Here is a 20295-nt window from a genome sequence, read left to right on the forward strand (position 1 = left end):
AACCATGGAAATGCTACATTACCGCAAACAAAGTAGACAGGTTCGCCTACATACAAAGGTCTGTCTTCCCTAGTCAATTCGCATTGTTGGCGCAACCTTAAAAAATCACCATTGACTGAGTACCATTCCTCGGTCTGCAGAAAGAAACTGAATCAGGGCTATGGTTAACAGTGTAAGAAGGAGATGTGGCATCCTTATTGCCAATAGGAGCCATTTTAAAAGAAATCAAAGATTGGAAAGGACGAGACAGTCTATCAGAAGGCCTAATAGAAGCAACGTTGAGCTTACTCCTGTTTGCAAAAAGCAAAAATCCTAAGGGAGTCAAAACACGTTTTTCAAACTGATTCAAATTAGTCCCATCGAAGTTCCCTGAGATTCTATTGTTCCAGCAACCAAAGAATAGTGCTCTAAGAGAAGCATAACATGCAGTTGTCAAAGGTAAAGGATGAATATACCGACCTAGCCCCTTATCCTCATGTTGCGGTAAATGCAAGCAAACCCAACAGTTGGACCTATTAAAGATGGCATGTGTAGCATTCATGATGAGTAATAGCGTATTATTGTGATATCTCTGTCTATGCTGAGAATCCCTAGGAGATAGGGTGTGCAGATGCACAAAAGGAGTAGAAACAGTAGGTACATTTTCAGTCGGTAACAAATTCTCGAGCGGATGTACTTCCTCTAGATACCAGAAGCCTAAACCAGTGACTATTATAAAACCAATTAGCATTATCAACAAACAGCAATACGTTTTCGAGGCCCATGTTGCAGAATGTCCTTTTTCGTAGCTGGTCACACGTTCACTTATCAGTCCTGTACGAGCGGTAGCGGTGGCAGGCATTGTAATCTTCAAACAAACACGCCAATGTTTTAGCTGGCGACCTCCAGGCCGAGCGTCTTCTTAGTCCTTCCACAAACCCCAGCTAACGGAATCCCCGAACCGTGCAGTAGGTCTATTTCCTAAGTCGCAGATCGTACCTCGTGCTTCCTGGTACTGAGTGATCTGAAAACAATGTGTCGTCACTTCCCGTTGGAAGCGACGTATCAAGAACAAGAGAGGATGCAAGATCCGGAACAACAGCTTCCGGAGACAAAACTGATGGAGAGTGTGGAGGCAAAATGGCTGTTTCCCCAGGCCCCGCAGGCTCAGGGAGAGTCTCTGACGCACTCTCAATGCTGTTTACTGCTTCAGGAACATTGATTGCAGTACTTATGAGGGGTTCTGTTTCTTCTGTATCGTATGGCACTGGGTGTGGAATCTTCTTGGTGTGGGTCGCATGGATGAATTTTTCCGGCCGGCCACCCGCACCGCCATCTGCGTGACCAGCAGGACTTAGAAGTGGCCCCACCACCGAGGTGCAAGGCAAGAGGATCGCTCAAATGCTTTTGTGAGAACCCAGTCACTGGGCTGTATGCTGTGACCGGGGCCCTCGTATCGTACAGGTAAAGCCTCTCGCACCTGGTGATAAATCAAATACAAGTTTTTAGTCAACTGGCTACAGTAATCTGAAAGAAGTACAATTTCCACATTTCGCAGTGAATGATTTTTCGGAGGGTTCCAGATATTAGCAGGCCTCCCCATAACCACCTCAAAGGGAGAGAGCCCAGTCTTAGTTTGATGGGTCGTACGCATGGATAACAACATGATCGGTAAGGCGTCGGGCCATTTAAGTTTGGTGCCGGCACATGTCTTAGCAAGCTTGTTTTTGCGGATGCCATTGTGTCTTTCTACTAGTCCGGCACTCTGAGCGTGTCTGGCCGAATGGAACCGTTTATCGATCTGTAATCCTGCGCATATCTGCAGAATTACAGCAGCGATAAAATGTGGACCATTGTCCGACCAGATGACTCTTGGTAGCCCGAACCTAGGGAAATGATCTTTTAACATAGTCTTTGCAGTAGTCATGGCTGTAGCGTCTTTAACAGGAAAAGCCTCAACCCATTTGCTAAACGCACAAATGATAACTAACACGTATTTCAAGTTATTGCATCATTCCATTTCAATCAAATCAAAGTGTATAACCTCAAAGGGGACAGAAGATGGACCTAAACTTCCCTTAGGAGTTGGTGTTCCCTTTCCCACATTATGCTGTAAACAGATCATGCAGTTTTGGACAAACCGTTCAGCTACCTTAGAGATTTTGTCATTCACCCATACATTTTCCAACATTTTTGTAATCTTGCGGGCATATATATGTGTAGGACCATGAGCCATAACAACCATAATCATAATGTATGCGTCAGTAAGTAGCCATGTTCCTTCAACTCGGTTCACCCAACACCAATCATCATCAAGTTTCCCCAAGCCCTCAGCCCACTTTATAGACTCTTCCAATGTGGCATCGGCTTGGATATCCCTTACAGAATCGATACTCTCATCCATAGTACAGGCATTTGTGGCTTCCCTTGAAGTGTATATGTCTAAAGAGAGATCAGTGGCAGTCTGTTTAGCTATCTGATCAGCAAAAGCATTCCCTTATCCTATATCATCTACAATCTTTTGATGCGCTGTGCATTTTACAATAGCTAACTGAGTAGAGTGTGCAAGCGCTGAGAGTAGCCGTACTATCAAGGAACCATGCTGGATCTTTGTACCATGTGAAGTTAAGAACCCTCTTTCTGACCAAAGTCTCCCAAAGTTGTGAACCACCCCAAAGGCATACTGACTGTCAGTGTATATATTCACGGTAAGCCTTTCGGAAAGTTTGCAAGCTCGGGTCAATGCTGTAATCTCTGGAGCCTACACAGAGTTATGTGTGATTCTCTTGGTTTCCACGACCGTGCTCAATGTTGTGATTGCATAAGCAGCTGTGGATGTACCATCCGGAAGTTTGAAGCAGGAGCCATCGCAAAACAGCTCCCCTTGCGGATTGTTCAAAGGAGTATCTTTTAGATCAATTCTACCCTTTGACTCTTGTTCGGTAGAGTAAAGACAGTCATGTGACTCTTCGTCACTGCAAGCAGTACCTTGCGGGAAAGGTAAGAGTTCAGCTGGATTCTGGATTAAGAACACAACACCTCTTAATTTGTCTGTGTGGTGCAAACAAGATCAATTCATATCTTGTCAACTGTGCGGAAGTGAGGTGTTGCGTTTGAGTTCTGTTCAGTAGAACATCTACAGAGTGAGGTGCCATCAGGGTTAAAGCATGGCCTAGGACCATTCCCTCACTCTGTTTTAGAGACGCAGCAGCAGCAGCGACAGCTAGCAAACATCTTGGCAAAGCACATGCTACAGGATCCAGGGCGGAAGAAAAGTAACCGCATGGCCTATTCTTCCCTCCATGTTCCTGCGTTAACACAGCCAAAGCACATCTCTCACATTCATGCACAAACAAGAAAAAGGCCTTTTCTTAATTTGGTGTGCCCAAAACTGGTGCCAAGCATAATGAGTCTTGAGCAAATCAAATGCACGCCTGTGCTCCATGTTCCACGGCATTGGCCAAGAAATGTCCTTCTTCGTCAGAGCCAACATCGGCTTAATGGTTAACGAGAAATTAGGGATCCACTGCCTACAGTTAGAAGCCATTCCTATGAAGGCTCTAACTTCTTTCTGCGTATTTGGGACAGAAATGCTAGAAATTAGTTTTTTCCGTTCAGGCGTGAATCTTCTTCCCTCCTTTGACAGGAGGTAGCCTAAATAGGTGACCTCATGATAACAATATTGAAATTTCTTAAGCGAAGCTTTATGTCCATGTTTAGCCAGGTGAATAAGCAACAACACAGTGCCCTCCTTACAAGCGTTTTCTGAGTCAGCAGCTAAAAGCAAGTCATCACCATATTGAAGCAGTGTACAAGTAGAGGGCAACTCAAGGGTATCGACTTGTTCTTTCAGAGACCTACTGTAGCTGCTAGGACTTTCCGTGTAACCCTGTGGTGTACGGGTAAATGTGAAGGAGCGTCCCCCTAAGGTGAACGCGAACAAATATCTACTGTCCTTGTGTATAGGAATACTAAAGAAAGCATTCTTTGGATCCACAACACTAAAATGAGTAGCTGAGGCCGGAATTATAGTCAGTATCATCGTCACATCAGGCACAATTGGAAATTGTGAAGTGACGATCTTATTGATGGCATGTAAATCAATTATGAAACGAAAAGGAATTGCATTATCACCTTTTTGTACACGGGCAAAATCGGACTATTGCATAAACTACCTGCAATTTCCTCAATCACCCCTCGATGTACTAAATCAGAGACGATGCATTTCAAAGCTTGCTCACCATCAGCTGAAATCTTATACTGCAGAATGCGCGGCAGCTTCACTCCATGTTTCAAAACAATCTTAACAGGTTCAATTTGTAAAATGCTGACATCATTGTCATCAACTGCCCATAAACACTCTGGAACAGCACTAAATTCTGGTTGAAAAGGTCTAGTCAAGAATTGGGAGACAGAAAGTTGCTGCAGCGAAATCGTCAAACGCATTCCATCAGAGGAACAATGAATTACCGCATTTAATCCCTTCAACAGATTCAACCCCAGCAAATTCTCTCCACAATTCGAAGTCAAACGGAATGGACAATGGTCCGTAAACGGGCCCAAAAAAATAGGTACCGGCGAAGAAACCGGACAGACAACTGGTGTGCCAGAAAACCCTACAGAAACAGTGGTTTACCCTGACAGTGGAATGTTTGGAACCCGAGAATGATCATTGGAACACTTCTGTGCCCCTGTATCTATCAAGAATAGATGTATACTATTTCCCACTAACATTTCAACGTAGGGACCTTTCTGATTAACGGGAATAGGCGTAGGTTCCAAACCCTGCTTCAGGCAATCATAACGAAACAGAATACCATTGAAAGGAAGTTCTTCAGAGAGGTAAGCGGCAGAAAGATGATTGAATATGTTTCTAGTATCCACACTTGGTGCCTGATTATCCTGTGAAAAGGGTTGCTGTGAATCTTGTTGAAAACTGACCTCTACTAGGGCCCCCTATACTCAGGTGACCTCTGGGTCATCTACCCATATTTCCAAATGTGTTATTTGACCTCTGTCGAAGGACCGGCCATTGTGCACGCCAATGACCCTCTTGCCTACAATAGGCACACTGGTTAATGTTTACAGGACACAAGGGCACATTTCCTTGTGGAACATACTGACCTCTAATTTGTGCATTACCCCCTCTAGGGCCTGTAACAATTTGCTGTAATAATACTTTTGTTTTCAGATTGCCTTTTCTCTTTTCAACTCTTTCTTTTTCATTATTGACACGATTCTCATAGTACTGAGCCATGTACAGTACTTCTGATTGAGACTTTGCTTGCCAAGCACTCTCAGAAGACATCATTTGCGACTGGATGTCTGGCAACAATCCATGCACAAATTTGTCTACAAATAATCTTTTCCCAGACTCTGTGCTTAAATCTTGTCCACTGAAATCTGAGAATACTTGTTTGAACCGATTAAAGAACTCGGTAGCACCCTCAGACTTCCCATGGACACAGGCTGTAAGCTTGTCCCAAATAATTCTCTTTTCGGGAATCATAGTTTTCAATTTCGCAACTATTCTGTCAGGCAAAGTTAGCATCACCTGAGGCGGTCTTTCGCCAGCTGGTCTTTCTCCATCGATTCTAATTATGTTAGCCCATGTATCTCCTAACCCTGGTACGTCATCTATAGTCCTAACCTGTTTCCACAAATCTACGGGCAGGAGTACGGGAAATAACAAATCAATATCACTTAAAGTGAATATTGAGGATTGCAAAACAGACTCTATTTCCTTATAGAACCCTGTCGGGTTTTTCCTAATGTTGGGAATAGATTGTCTAATGGTGTTCACTTCCTGTCTTGGGAATGGGAGGTGAACGAACTGAGACACATAATGTGCACGTATTTCCACAGCAGCTGTACCCGCTATAGCATTAGCAGGGATCTCAACTTTTGGGACAAGTGTCGGAGGAACCTCTCTCATAGGCAACTGAGAAGTAGGCAACTCCGAGCGCTTACTAAGCAACAGAGCCAAATCGAGCGCTAAAGCAGCCGAAAAAGTGTCAAATAAAAAAGCTCTCTTATAAATACTTAATAACTCTGTGGGACAACTAATCTTTCTTTTTACACACTCATCCTGTAGGTATTATACCATTACCTGTATCACTTTCCACTGCATTTCTGGCGTATACTGACTATACTTGTCATATACTTCAACTCGAGTTATCGACGAGTCGGAGATCCATCTAATCACATCCTTCATGTAAATTTGCATTTCCTCAGATATCAATTTGCGACAAGGAAAGAACCGTTTCTGCACATACATACTATCTTCATCTTCATCCTCATTCTGTAATCTTTCCAACTCCTTTCTATACTCAAATACCCTCTCAACATGCTCTTGCACTTTCTCTGCAGTGTCTCTAGAGAACGCTAAGGTGTTCAGATCCCTAAACCCTTGTGGGAGATCTGTATTGTTTAATCTTTCCCACATTACACACAAATGGATCCCTAATCCTTCAATGAAAACATTTTTCTAAGGAAAATTGTCCATATTAGAAAGTGTGGCAAAAACATTAGTATGATCATCCCTCTCCATACAATGCTTAGCCCATGCAATCAATTCACGTTTCTTTTCTCCTCGATCCCACTCCCTGATCTACTATAAGCAGTGCAGGACCACTTGGAAGAGAGAGAGTAGGCATGTTCAATGGAGGTGTTGTCGCTGGTACAACAGGAAAGAGCGGAGGAGCAGGTGGAGGAGCAGCAACAAAAGGAGGACCAACGACTGGAGGAAGAGGAACGAAAGGAGCAGGAATAACAGCAGGAAGAGGCAAAGTAGCAGGAAGAGGAACATACAGAGGTGGCGCAGTGGCACCAGGCTTTCGTTCATTTAACAATTTATCGATAAGTTCCTCGGAAACATGAAAGTCTTTAAAGGGATAGATTTTCTGGATACCAAGTGAGAAAGCCCTATCCATATTCCTAGTCGACTCAGACTGTTTATCTTGGTCATATAACAACGCTTTTTCGGCGTTTGTCTTCTGACGATGTGCATGTTTTTCTCTACTCTTTGACTGCTGTAAAGCTTCTTTTTTCCAATTCTGTAATACGTCAAATGCTGCAGGTCTAGCCTTTTTCTTTAATAAAATGGATTCTAAGTATTCAATACGAGGGATTTCAAAACTACCATTGATTGGCCACTGAAGTTCGGAAGCATGTCTTCTTTGTCTGTGCCAAATATCATTAAACACTACACTACCAATGCCATGCTTACAATACATAGTACAAGCCGGCGACCCCTCCTGTGGTGCCGGACGGCTAAATTCCAAAGATTGTATGTCACTGCGGAATAATGCCCTAAAGCAGGCGGACAATTTCCCAGGCATATCAGAATACTGGTGTTACCTGGTCAATAATTGTACTTGCAAGAACAATGCCCCAAAACAAATTATCAGGATACTTAAGAATCGGATCACGACTCACCTGATCAAGACTAAGGAAGTCCGATCGGATTTCATAGTTTTTCTAACGTATGCTACGTCGTGTTTGGTGATTTCGGCAAATCTGCCCGCTTCGATATGTGGACCCTCGTCAAGATGCCGACTCGAACCGCATGCTCACCGTCCAGGGATCGGGCCGTGCAGCGCTGTTGAGGTGTCGCGTCTCATTCAGAAAGGGACCTCTTTTTTCTTTACACCGTCCGATCCCGGTCCGATAGCAGCGTCAAACTTGAACCAGCTGGCATCAATCTTGAGGGTCCCTATTCGGGTGCCTTCTGTGAAAGCAAAAAGAAGATATCGGGGCTGAGTACCCCAAAGGAAATACACCAAACGCGGGTTACAAAGCATGATACAGATCTTTATTCAAAGTAACTGAACAGTTTTCAAAGAAACAGAGTATCGGATAGCTGTCAGACCCTCAGTTCACCATAGCGAATACCAGCACGTTCGGTGTGGGAAGTGAATGGGACTGTACATCAGAATAGTCGTGCCTCCTTTTATTCAGTATGTTATCTGATGATCAACCCACTTGCAGGTTAACCATTTCCATGGGCTAGAGGTTCATGCCGAGTTTGTGCCCTAATTTATGCAGCTATACATTTAGGGGTTATCCTTAACATATTTGCAAACAAGTTACAATAGCAACAGTGTGTCTTTGGATTTTGCATTGATCTTTCACATATATCTTAAACAATATAGTCAAACAAGTGTTCACATAAAATGCTCGAACAGTATTGTACATGATATACGTTCATGGATTAGTCTCGTTAGTACAGGTAATCCTTTATACACAGGTTAACGAAGGACAAGGTCTCAGTACATGACCCTAACATTTGGCCTGCAGGCAGTTTACATATTAACTTGTACACAGAGGTCAAGACGGCCATGTTGCATTCAAAACGACACTGTCCACCATCTTAGAACACAGGGTGATTTTAGAGAGAGAGAATCGAAAACGGCGGATGAACCTAAAATGGCGGCTTACACAGATCTAAGGTCAGGACCTTGCAACGCGGATTTCCTCGCAGAGCGACTTGGCATAGGCCAATATATATACACACGATCTAGAGGGTATAATACGATTTCCCGTTCGACACCACAACCATCACCTTAGATATGTACACCACTTATTCCTTCTAACTTGATCCCAAGATTTGCTAATCTGTAGTAGGAGGCCAATTAATGTTGCTCAATTCACAAAAGGTGCAGGCAAATCAAGGTTAGTTTTACTTTGTATGCTAAAGACTCGTTATGCGTAAGAGGTACAATATTAATTGCAGATCTTGGTCCAAATCATTACGCATGGATGAAATACATTTGAGTGACACTTCTAGTTGTGATAAAATCATCATTGAGCGGTTGAATTAAAGTCTAAAAGGCGCCCAGGGTACTTATAAAATAGTATTTCTCCTAGCACAGTGTTCAGGCCTAGGACACTTTCATGGGCTCTGGCATATGTTTCAGCACATTGGGCCTCATTACGAGGTAGGAGGAAGCCATGGTGCTACTAGCACCATGGCTACCCCCTTACCGCATTCCGGGTCCGGTTTTCGGAATGGATACTTACCGGGTCATTCCAACCTTGGAGGACCCGATAAGTCCCCATTCTGAGGACCATTCCCCATTCCCATTGGAGCCCTATAGGGCTCAATGGGAATGGGGAAGGAGCTAATAACGGGCCCACTAATCGTGGGCCCGTTATTAGCTCCCTGGTCCCTTAGCGGCTCCCTCTGATGTCTGTTAAAACCAGGCGCCCTTAGCGGGACCCGCTAAGGGACCTCGTAATGCGGTGGTAAGGGGTTAACGGCAACGGCACCCTTACCGTTGCCATGAACCCCTTACCGCCGACCTCGTAATGAGGCCCATTGTCATGCATGTTGCACTTCTGGGTAAATGCAGCCAAACTGCAGCTACCTAGATAACAGGGACCTAAACACAGAAGAAGACAACATTGTGAATAGGGATAGGGATGGTGTTGCACTACTACACAACCTGAAAGCATGCTCCCTACACCGCCAACCAAGAATCAATGGACATTCCAAACGAGGCCAGGACCCAGCATCTCTCACAATGGAACCATGTCATGCCTGTGCCACTGGCGCACACATTGGCAACCATTATGGACTATGTGGAACTCATTTATCTTCATAATACTCTTTGAACAACCCCTATTCACACTTTGGTCCTTAATTTGCATTTGCACAACTTTGGTACTTTCTTATTTCATTCAGCTAACTACATGTACCATAATGCACCTTGCTACAGTTATCAATTCCTGGCTATTCCCATTCATCAGTATTGGAACTACAATCCCCAAAAGCCCTACCGATCAGTGCTGCTTCCACCTTCTCAGGACCAGAGAGGGAGGAGGCAGATTACCTTCAGGTGTACTGCTCCAGGTGCTGCCAATTAGCCTGCCTCAGTACAGGGCAGGGCTGTGTTTAAGCAGCTGCCTGCAGGAGCTCAGTCTCTTGCACTAAGAGTTCTCCCAGCACCCTTTTGCCTTGAACCACAAATCGTATGCTGTTCATGTTGCCGTATTATCCTGCTTCTGATCCAGTGCCCTTTGCCGGCTCATCTGGGCTCCCTGCCTTACAGCCTGCCACACTCCTCTGCCTACAGCCCTGGTCCTCTGGGCTCCCTGCCCTGCTCCTTTGGGTTCGCTCATTGTTGCCCTGCTCCTGTGGGCTCCCTGCCTTGCAGCCTGCTACACTCCTCTGCCTGCAGCCCTGCTCCTCTGGGCTCCCTGCCTTCAACCTGCTACACTCCTCTGCCTGCAGCCCTGCTCCTCTGGGCTCTCTGTCTGCAGCCTACTACAGCTCTCTGTCCGGCTCCTCTGGACTCCCTGCCTTGCAGCCTACTACAGTCCTCTGCAGTCCACAACAGTATGCCTGCACCTTGTGCCATATGTTACTGCAGCCCTGCTTCCTTGTTTGCAGTCCCGCTATTTCCTGGCAACTGCTCCCTTGCTCTCTTCTTTGTTTGCAACCCCCTGTTCTTGATCCCTGTCCTTCTCTTCCTTAAGTCTTCTGTCCTCCCCTTAGGTTATCCATTTCTGTTATACTGTTTCCTTCTTTTCCTTCTACTAGCTTTCTCATGTCTTTCCAGCCCTGAGTTACTGTTCTACTACTCTGTGTACAGTTTCCAGTCACCATTCCCTACAGTTAGATACTAGGGTCTGCCCTTCCTTTCTTCCGGATCCTGTTCTGAACCTTGTTCTCTTTGACTTCCTTTTCTCTGGATATTTCTTCCCTTCCCTTGTTGCGTTTTCAGTGTCGTACTTCATGTCATTGGTTGGTTCCTGCTGGACCCGTACAGGCTTCAGTCTTGTGAAGTGCTGTTACCTTGTTCGGCCCTTGGGTTCAGGTACAGACACCCACTGCTGTTGTTCCCAGCCGTGAGCATACAGAGTGGGCCCCTGTTATAGCAATCTGTGCAGAAAGCTGGAGTTTCCAAAGGTCCATGGAACACTCTTTCCCATTTCTGCATACACCCCAAGAGGGAATCCAGTTTGTTTGTACCTTTGTAATCCCTGCCCCTTTTTGTTCACAGCTACTGTTGCCTATTCTTCTTTCTTGTTGAGCTTCCTGCTGTGTGTGCTTCTCTGTCACCTTACATCAGCACAGCCACCTAAAACCTACCTGGGTGCCAGAGTGCCATTCCTGACAGAATGCAAGAGCCAATATATTCTTGTTCCATAGGCAGGAAAGGCACACACACAGACCAAAGATACTTTCCTTTCGGTTCAGGAAACCTCTGCAGAAATCTAAAGTTTTCCTAAGGACAGCAAACAAAAACCCTAGTTTAAAAGACAGACTAGCCCTAGTAACCAAAGGTTTGCAAGCACAGTACCACACTCACTGGCTCTCTGACCCTTCTATGTTAAACTACTATGACATTTGTAATTATGATCCGCAGTCTCTATCTGTAGAAGAACTACAGCAAGATAATCACTTCTTGCAGATTCTGTTAGCCCAACCAGTGGAAAACGCTCCTGCGCTTTCTGGCATTTCTTCTGACACTGCATTCGACATTCAGCCTGTACACAAACCTTGTATTCCTTTATTCCAGGCTGCTCTGTCTCAGGACCAATGTCTTAACACTGCTACAGCCAAAGATATTGCACTCATTGTGGCAGACTCTCAACCAGAGTACGCTGTTGCCAAAGTGATATGCTCAAGATCAGCCTGGCAAGCTACACAACCTCCCCAGACTGCTGATAACACTCATTTAACAGGGCAATCCATTCAATATCCTGAGGTTAGTGCAGCTGGTCCTGGGTACAAAATACCAATACTGAGCAACGGTTGTCTTAATGCTCCCCCAGTAACTACTAACCACGATAACACCAAGGTCAGTCTTCACATTGCAACACCTGGCTTTTCTGCTACACCAGATTCTGAAGTTGTAGAACTGGCAAATGAAACATACCGGTTACAAGAACAGCTCTTGTGCCTTAAAAGACAAACAGAAGACCTCTATGATGAATGTGTCTATTTGTATTTAAGAATCTAGCAAAGGGACACAATTTACCAGACCATCTGACACTATGCCAAACACCAGACATTCTATCTTTAGAGATTGATATGATAAGGCCTGGAATGGTAACACAGAAAAAGATACAGACTTATACAGAGCAGTTGGAAGATCTGAACTTGGCATATGCATACCATCTAAAGCTTGACACAGATCATTCACTTACTAGCCACAGTAACTCAGGCTGGTGTTCAGATAGTGAAGAATTAACTCCTCCAGTGGGCCCGAATCACACACACTGCCATTACACCACAAATAAAGTGTAATCACCTGACTGGAGATCCTGCTGAGTCAAAGGATTGTCCCGTTCTTACCCTTGATGGCGGTCCTTTACTCACACTTACAGCCTCTACTGAAGTGACCAAATCAGAGATGTACTCTGCTTCTAGGGGTTTTTGTGCAGCAGACCATGAGTCAGATCCTGAACTATACCCAGTACCTGTCTGGAATCCAGCTTTCCCAACAGTCAATACGCCAGACCCACCTAAAAACCTGAGCACACCAGACTTTGAAGGCCAGCCATCAGAAAGCCTACCCTATCCTGACCCCACATCAGCCATGCTACCTGTTACAGAATCTGCTAGCCCAATCTCTGCTGCTTCTCCTGCTAGTACTCCTGAATCTGCTACTGATGCAGCATCTGACATCACTCTTACTGCAGTAGAAGCAACCCCTTCCTCTCTGCCTGCAAGGACAGTACCTGTTTCAAAGCCAGTTAAAAGTTCTCCTATTAAGGCTACAGCTCTGGTTGTTCCTACTGGTGCCTCTGCAGCACCTCAACTACCAGACACTACTCCATCAGCCTCAGTTACGTCCCTGCCCGCCGGTGCTCCTGTGGCGCCTATACTCCCAGCTGCTAGAGCACCTGAACTTCCTACTGCTATTCCTGATCTACCAGCTGCTGTGGCTTCTGAACTCCCTGCAACTCATGGAGTCCCTGCTGCAAATCTTGATGTTGCCATTGCTGCTTCTGAAGAACCTGCCGCTGTGTTTCCTGAAGTTAAAGCTACTTCTGATGCTCTCGATGCCCCGAATTCTGCTTCCTCCGCAGCTATGCTCGCTGCGGCTGAATCCTCTGCTTCTGCTACACAACCTGATCCCACAGCACCTTCTCTTCCTGATCTACATCCCTCAAACTATCCTGTAGTGGTGATAGTTTCTATCATATCTAATGAGACAACCGAGTGCTTAGAGGATACTGTTCCTTTCAAGAACCAGTCCAGGTATCTGAATACCATTGAAGATCCATTTGTGAACAAATAGACACCCCTGTTTACACTTTGCAATGGAATTCCTGTCTTGCCTGATTTGTCATCAAATATAAAGATCACGCTGACTACCAATACATCTGAATATTTTGAAGACCTTCCTAGAGCAACCAATTCAGATGTATCTCTGGTTCCACCTTTCAGCACTGTACCATTGCCAGCCCTTAGAAAGACCACTACTTTCAAAGCAATATATGCCATGGAGCCTGCAGCAGATCCTCACAGTTCCTCAGTTCATGAACGCACTGTTGTGTTTTGTGCCCCTAAGACTTTGGGCCTCATTACACGTTAGGCGGTAAGGGTTTACCGGTACCCGCAAGGGCACCGGTACCGGTAAACCCTTATCGCCTTACTACGAGTTCCCTTTGCGGGACCCGACTTTAACGGCTGGTGGTTTTACCAGCCGGTAAAGTAGGGTGCCGCAAAGAGACCTTGGAGCTAATTATGGTACCGCAATTTGCGGTACCGTAATTAGCACCTTCCCCATTTCCATTATGCCCTATGGGGGCAAAAATGGGAATGGGGAAGTGCCTTGGTGAATGGGGAATTACCAACCCCGCTCACCTTGGAGTAGGGCGGTAATTCCGCCATCCACCAAGGCGGACACGGTAAAATACCGGCGGCAACCATGGCGCTAATAGCCTACCGTGTAATGAGGCCCTTTGTCTTTTCTGGATTCAATCCCAAAGGTTCTGAACAATGGTAAAGTTTCCTCCTTTAAAAACTCTCACCTTGCAGCCTTAAACAGTTTTTCGATCTTCATGATGTGCCTTTTTAGTATAAGACTCTCTCACGGTGTGACAGGCCTTGGACTTGCTCTTCTTGTTGGTCAGTCTTCAGGGGGCCTGGAGAGGGGCATGGAGGGAGGCATACTGTCATGCCTGTGCCACTGGCACATGCATTGGCAACCATCATGGACTATTTGGAACTAATTTATCTTCATAATACTCTTTGAACAACCCCTATTCACATTTGGTCCTTAATTTCTATTTGCATGATTTTGGTACTTTCTTATTTCCTTCCGCTAACTACATGTACCATAATGCACCTTGTTACAGTTATCAATTCCTGGCTATTGCCATTCATCAGTATTGGAACTACACTCCCCAGAAGCCCTAGCGATCAGTGCTGCTTCCACCTTCTCAGGACCAGAGAGGGAGGAGGCAAATTACCTTCAGGTGTGCTGCTCCAGGTGCTGCCAATTAGCCTGCCTCAGTACAGGGCAGGGCTGTATTTAAGCAGCTGCATGCAGGAGCTCACTCTCTTGCAATAAGAGTTCTCCCAGCACCCTTTTGCCTTGAACCACAAATCGTATGCTGTTCCTGTTGCCGTATTATCCTGCTTCTGATCCAGTGCCCTTTGCCGGCTCATCTGGGCTCCCTGCCTTACAGCCTGCCACACTCCTCTGCCTACAGCCCTGGTCCTCTGGGCTCCCTGCCCTGCTCCTTTGGGTTCGCTCATTGTTGACCTGCTCCTGTGGGCTCCCTGCCTTGCAGCCTGCTACACTCCTCTGCCTGCAGCCCTGCTCCTCTGGGCTCCCTGCCTTGCAACCTGCTACACTCCTCTGCCTGCAGCCCTGCTCCTCTGGGCTCTCTGTCTGCAGCCTACTACAGCTCTCTGTCCGGCTCCTCTGGACTCCCTGCCTGGCAGCCTACTACAGTCCTCTGCAGTCCACAACAGTATGCCTGCACCTTGTGCCATATGTTACCATATGTTAGAGTTCTCCCAGCACCTTTTTGCCTTGAGCCACGAATTGTATGCTGTTCCTGTTGCCGTATTATCCTGCTTCTGATCCAGTGCCCTTTGCCGGCTCATCCGGGCTCCCTGCCTTACAGCCTGCTACACTCCTCTGCCTCAGCCCTGGTCCTCTGGGCTCCCTGTCACTGCCCTGCTCCTTTGGGCTCGCTCCTTGCTGCCCTGCTCCTCTGGGCTCCATGCCTTGCAGCCTGCTACACTCCTCTGCCTTCAGCCCTGCTCCTCTGGGCTCCCTGCCTTGCAGCCTGCTACGCTCCTCTGCCTGCAGCCCTGCTCCTCTGGCCCTGCTCCTCTGGGCTCTCTGTCTGCAGCCTACTACAGCTCTCTGTCCGGCTCCTCTGGACTCCCTGCCTTGCAGCCTACTACAGTCCTCTGCAGCCCACACGGTTTGCCTGCACCTTGTGCCATCCGTTACTGCAGCCCTGCTTCCATGTTTTCAGCCTCCCTATTTCCTGGCTACTGCTCCCTTGCTCTCTTCCTTGTTTGCAACCCCCTGTTCTTGATCCCTGTCCTTCTCTTCCTTGAGTCTTCTGTCCTCCCCTTAGGTTATCCATTTCCGTTATACTGGTTCCTTCTTTTCCTTCTGCTAGCTTTCTCTTGTCTTTCCAGCCCTGAGTTACTGTTCTACTATTCCGTGTACAATTTCCGGTCACCATTCCCTACAGTTAGATACTAGGGTCTGCCCTTCCTTTCTTCTGGATCCTGTTCTGAACTTGACTTCCTTTTCCCTGGATATTTCTGTTCTTGTCTTCACTTGTGTCTTATGTTAATCCTTTGTACAGAGCTTGATTGTTGGTTTTCGGCAGGCAACCTCTGCCCCTTCCCTTGTCGCGTTTTCAGTGTCGTACTTTGTGTCATTGTTTGGTTCCTGCTGGACCCGTACAGGCTTCAGTCTTGTGAAGTACTGTCACCTTGTTCGTGCCTTAGGGTTCAGGTACAGACACCCACTGCTGTTGTTTCCCAGCCATGAGCATACAGAGTGGGCCCCTGATATAGCAATCTGTGCAGAAGGCTGGAGTTTCCAAAGGTCCATGGAACACTCTTTCCCATTTCTGCATACACCCCAAGAGGGAATCCAGTTTGTTTGTACCTTTGTAATCCCTGCCCCTTTTTGTTCACAGCTACTGTTGCCTATTCTTCTTTCTTGTTGAGCTTCCTGCTGTGTGTGCTTATCTGTCACCTTACAGCAGCACAGCACCCCAAAACCTACCTGGGTGCCCCGTGCCATTCTTAACAGAGTGCCATTCCTGACAAACCAACAGCGCACTTCATTTAGCCCACAACTGCAGAATTGTGGCAAATTCCTTTTCTACCATGACCATCCCTAAATGGCTAATGATGCAAGTAGTCAACAAGAGGTTACTTTCCAAACAACAATTTCTTATTGATTTTCTTATAAGGATCTTATCAGAATCGTATAAGATCACTCATTTATCCTACTTCAAAGTTGTACGATTTCATAACAATTCAATAAGTATTTTTCGGCGTTGTACACATTCTTATGAAGTTATTAATATTCCCAAAATCCCACAAGTTCCTTACAAGTTATTATAAGCTGTGTGTATAAGAATCCTTTAAGGCATTCTTGTATACGCTATGACATCATCCTGTGGCAATCGTGTGTTTCCCACACTGAGAACCTCAGAAACAGCCATGATACACGCTCTCTCCAGCATAATACTAACGTATACTATTTGCAATTCAACTCGTGGAACCCCATCCACCACCTGCACAGTCATTGGCATGCTGTACCATCCCGATCACACTCCCAGTTCTTTAAACCTCCTCCCCAAGGATCATCTGCATCCTTCTGTGATCTAGTATCCCCACCTGTTTAACTCTATTGACTCACAATTAATGTCCTTCTACCTAAACTGTTTCTTTATGACTGTTTATGGAACTATTTAAGATTGAATTACAATAAAATTAGCTATTGGTAAATATGGAATGTGATTTCAATATGATTTTCTGTCTGCTATGGTGCCGCCTGATTCCCTGTGCTGTAAACCCTGTGAATGTAAACCCTGTGCTCGTTCTTCGCCTGCAGATGAGTGAGATGGAACTCAACGGTCAGTTCGAGTCCGTCTGCGAATCAGTGTTCAGTGAACTGGAGTCGCAGGCCGTGGAGGCACTGGATCTGCCCATGCCGGGCTGCTTCCGCATGAGGAGCCACAGCTACGTGAGAGCCATCGAGAAGGGCTGCTCTCAAGATGACGAATGCGTGTCACTGAGGTCTTCATCCCCACCGCGCACAACGACCACAGTGAGGACCATCCAGAGCAGTACCGGTGAGTAATGAGGTCATCTTTAAGGTGGTCTTTGCAGCAGGTGTTGCACTGTGTTAAGTGCTGCAAGTAGTCTGGTACCTAAGATCCAGCCAGTGGGCTCCATGGGACCTTTAGCTGTGTAACACTGGACCTGAAAGGAAGTCATAGAAGCTGCATGGCAACCATAAAAGTCAAGTAGCAGGAGGAATGTGACTTCTTCAGTTTTGAAGGGTTATTTCTTGGAATAGGGTTAATATGTACTAACATTGCTTCTGAATATAAAGTGGGTAGATACATTTTCGCATTCGTCTCCTAAGGCTAATAATTCCAAAGTCCCCTGGTACCCCAGCCGCTGTTCCATCGGTTTCAAAAAATATAATTTTCTGGGCAACAACGTCTCAGAGGCAATTTTAGATTGCAAAACCCATGGTCCACTCCAAGGCTAACCCAAAAAATACAAAGTCAATAGAAAGAGGGTTGCCTCTTGAAAGCACTATTTGAGTACTCTGTTTAATAGGAAGTGCACTGGGAGAAAAAGCATTCAGATATAGAGTATCCCATGAGGGACACAGGGACTCCGCCGTCCCACATTGCCAAGTCTAAGTTAAGGATGAAGAAATGCTGCAGAACAGGGAGGGAAATTAGTGTGTTTCTTCCGCCTGCTTTGTGCCTTTGAATGTTCTTCCTTGTATGCATTTGCTTACAAAACCGGCAACTTGAGTCCCTGATTGCATGGAACATAGCCAAATTGGCTTCCATATGCCATCTGCCAGGTCTGCAGTGGCAGTCCTCTTTCTCTGTCATTGTGCTCTTCCCGGAACTTCTTGGCATCCGCGGACTGCTTTATCCATCACAGGACGCGTTTTTTTCCTGAATCCGTTTTTTCAGTCCTCACTTTTCACAGAGGGGCAAGCGAGAAGCTACATCAATCAGAATATATTTCAAAATGTTACCTTTCTTGATTACGCACGTGTTGTAAACAAAATGTTTTGTGAAACTAAGGTGGTGATTAAGAAACACCTTTTCAAGCTGACATAGTTGTTTTTAAAGCCCCTACTCTTCAGAAAGCATCTTAAAAATTGCTGATTGCTTCACTCAATGCTACGTCTACTTGTTGCCGTAGATTTCGTCGAATACCATTTCCCCTAATGAGATTTCACTGAATTTATTTTGCCGAAAAGGGTAGGGGAAATGGTATATGTGTAATGCAATAGGTGGGGTAAGGGTATAATGAGGTGTGAGGGGGCTTGAAGTGTTCTTCCCCACATAAAAAAAAGTAGAAAAAGTAAAAAGATTTGGATTTTCAGTGAAATGGATTCGATGAAATCTCCATTAGGAGAAATATATTCAAAGAAATCACATACATCCACGTCCGCTCCGCAGTAATGAGGGGATGAACTAAACCTACCCTAAACTAAGCCTTGGAGAGAAGGTTATCTCTAATGTGGTTTACACGTATCGCTAGCTCTAGCAATGTGCCTGGAATGTAAGGTCCATTCCGTGGCCTCCAAAGGAGTCCCCGCTCTTCCACTGCTCCTACCCAACATGGCAACCCCGGCAGCCCTCACACCCTAGCTGAAACCTCATGCGTGTGTCCCCTATGCAGAGCAGTAGCTTGCTGCCCACCTATGTTTCAGCTTTACAAACCCCATAACCTTTGCCCAGCTAGATGTTTTGGACTACAACTCCCATTAAACCTAGCCAGCATACTAGGGCAAAACATTTGTAGAACTGCAGGTTGCAAACCTCCACCATTCCTAAATGTGCAATGCATGCACTTTAGCTGGGATGTCTTCCACTTACAGAAGTCTCTTGCAGAGTTTTATGTGTTACCATTTGGCCATTTCATAGTGTTCTGGACATTGATCAAATCTGATTAAAAAGGATGAAACAAAAGTAGCTTATTAAATCCACATAACACAAGTTTTTTTTTTAGGTTTGGCAACATATTCAAAGGTTGTGTATGTAGATTCATTCATAAGTCATCCTGCTTTTGACAGTGGTTAATGGTGAACATGTGTTTGAAAATGAGGCTACTAATAATGATGCTTATAATGATTGATTGACAAAAATATTTCATATATGGGCATGCATTGCTATTCTGTTGTGGTCAGGCTGGGAGCTAGTTGTGCCGGTTCATGGGAGAGGTGGGAGGTGAGGCTGGGGGCTAATGGGTGTTAACACTGGAGACGGTGACAGGTATGAGAGTGCTGAAGGAGATGTCTTGAAGATTCAGAAGAATACTAGGTGAAGTAAGGATGGGGAAACAACTGTTTTAGGTCCCTAATAGGCCACCCATGTCCTATTTAGGCTGTGGGGAGAGGGCGGGTTCCCTCTGGATAGCCACCATAATTCAGTCACGTGTATTTCACACAGAGGCTTCCAAGAGGATGGCATCTCCTTCTTAGACGTCTGATCAGCTCCTGCAGGGGTGTCAGGCAAATAAGGTGCAATGACGGTGACCTGACCTGACATGTCTAAATTAAAGTAAAAGAAGTTAGTGAGCGTCCCAAAGGATGCCCAGAAATTGGAAGTACATTGGTGCAGGGAGAAACTCTCTACTGAGAAATATCCTTTATTGATGTGAACTTTATGCATTTCTTTATATTAGCACCCTGTGAGAAGGGGCCAGCCAATGAGGATGAGAGGATCGCAGGTTGAATACAAAGCTTTTGCCCACGTTTCAGCCTGGGGCTGGCACACTTACCCGAGCCCACAGTGATCTGCCGGCACAAGCGCCCTTCCCAATCACATCCCCACATCTACTCTGACCCTAGCCCTGTCTCCCCCTATAAACCCTCCCTCACCCTCTCCAAATCATCACCTCACCCAATTACCTGCTTCTCAGTCCTCCCTTCCCGGCTCTACCTGTACGCCACCTCCTGAAGACTGGCTACACCTTGAGCCTGTGTCTCATTTCTACAGCCCTGACCTGGACGTGCCCCATGACTCCATTTTTTAAACCAAAAATGTATTATCACCTCAAAGCTCAGCCCCTGGTGCTGATAGTGATAATACTTGTGGCTGAGTCACGCA

At 45.8% G+C, this 20295-nt stretch overlaps 1 protein-coding gene across 8 annotated transcripts in view; it reads left to right on the forward strand.

Annotated features, from left to right (window-relative positions):
• Window positions 1–20295, forward strand: part of DLGAP1 (DLG associated protein 1) — a 2039252-nt gene that overhangs the window by 1531864 nt on the left and 487093 nt on the right. For all 8 annotated transcript variants that reach the window (XM_069620841.1, XM_069620846.1, XM_069620840.1 and 5 more), the window contains one exon: window positions 17040–17280. In XM_069620841.1, the coding sequence (XP_069476942.1) occupies window positions 17040–17280 (241 nt within the window). The remainder of the gene's footprint in view (window positions 1–17039; window positions 17281–20295) is intronic.

This window comes from Ambystoma mexicanum, chromosome 5q, assembly GCF_040938575.1.
Source record: "Ambystoma mexicanum isolate Mex_15411 chromosome 5q, UKY_AmexF1_1, whole genome shotgun sequence".
NCBI classification, from domain to species: Eukaryota; Metazoa; Chordata; class Amphibia; order Caudata; family Ambystomatidae; genus Ambystoma; species Ambystoma mexicanum.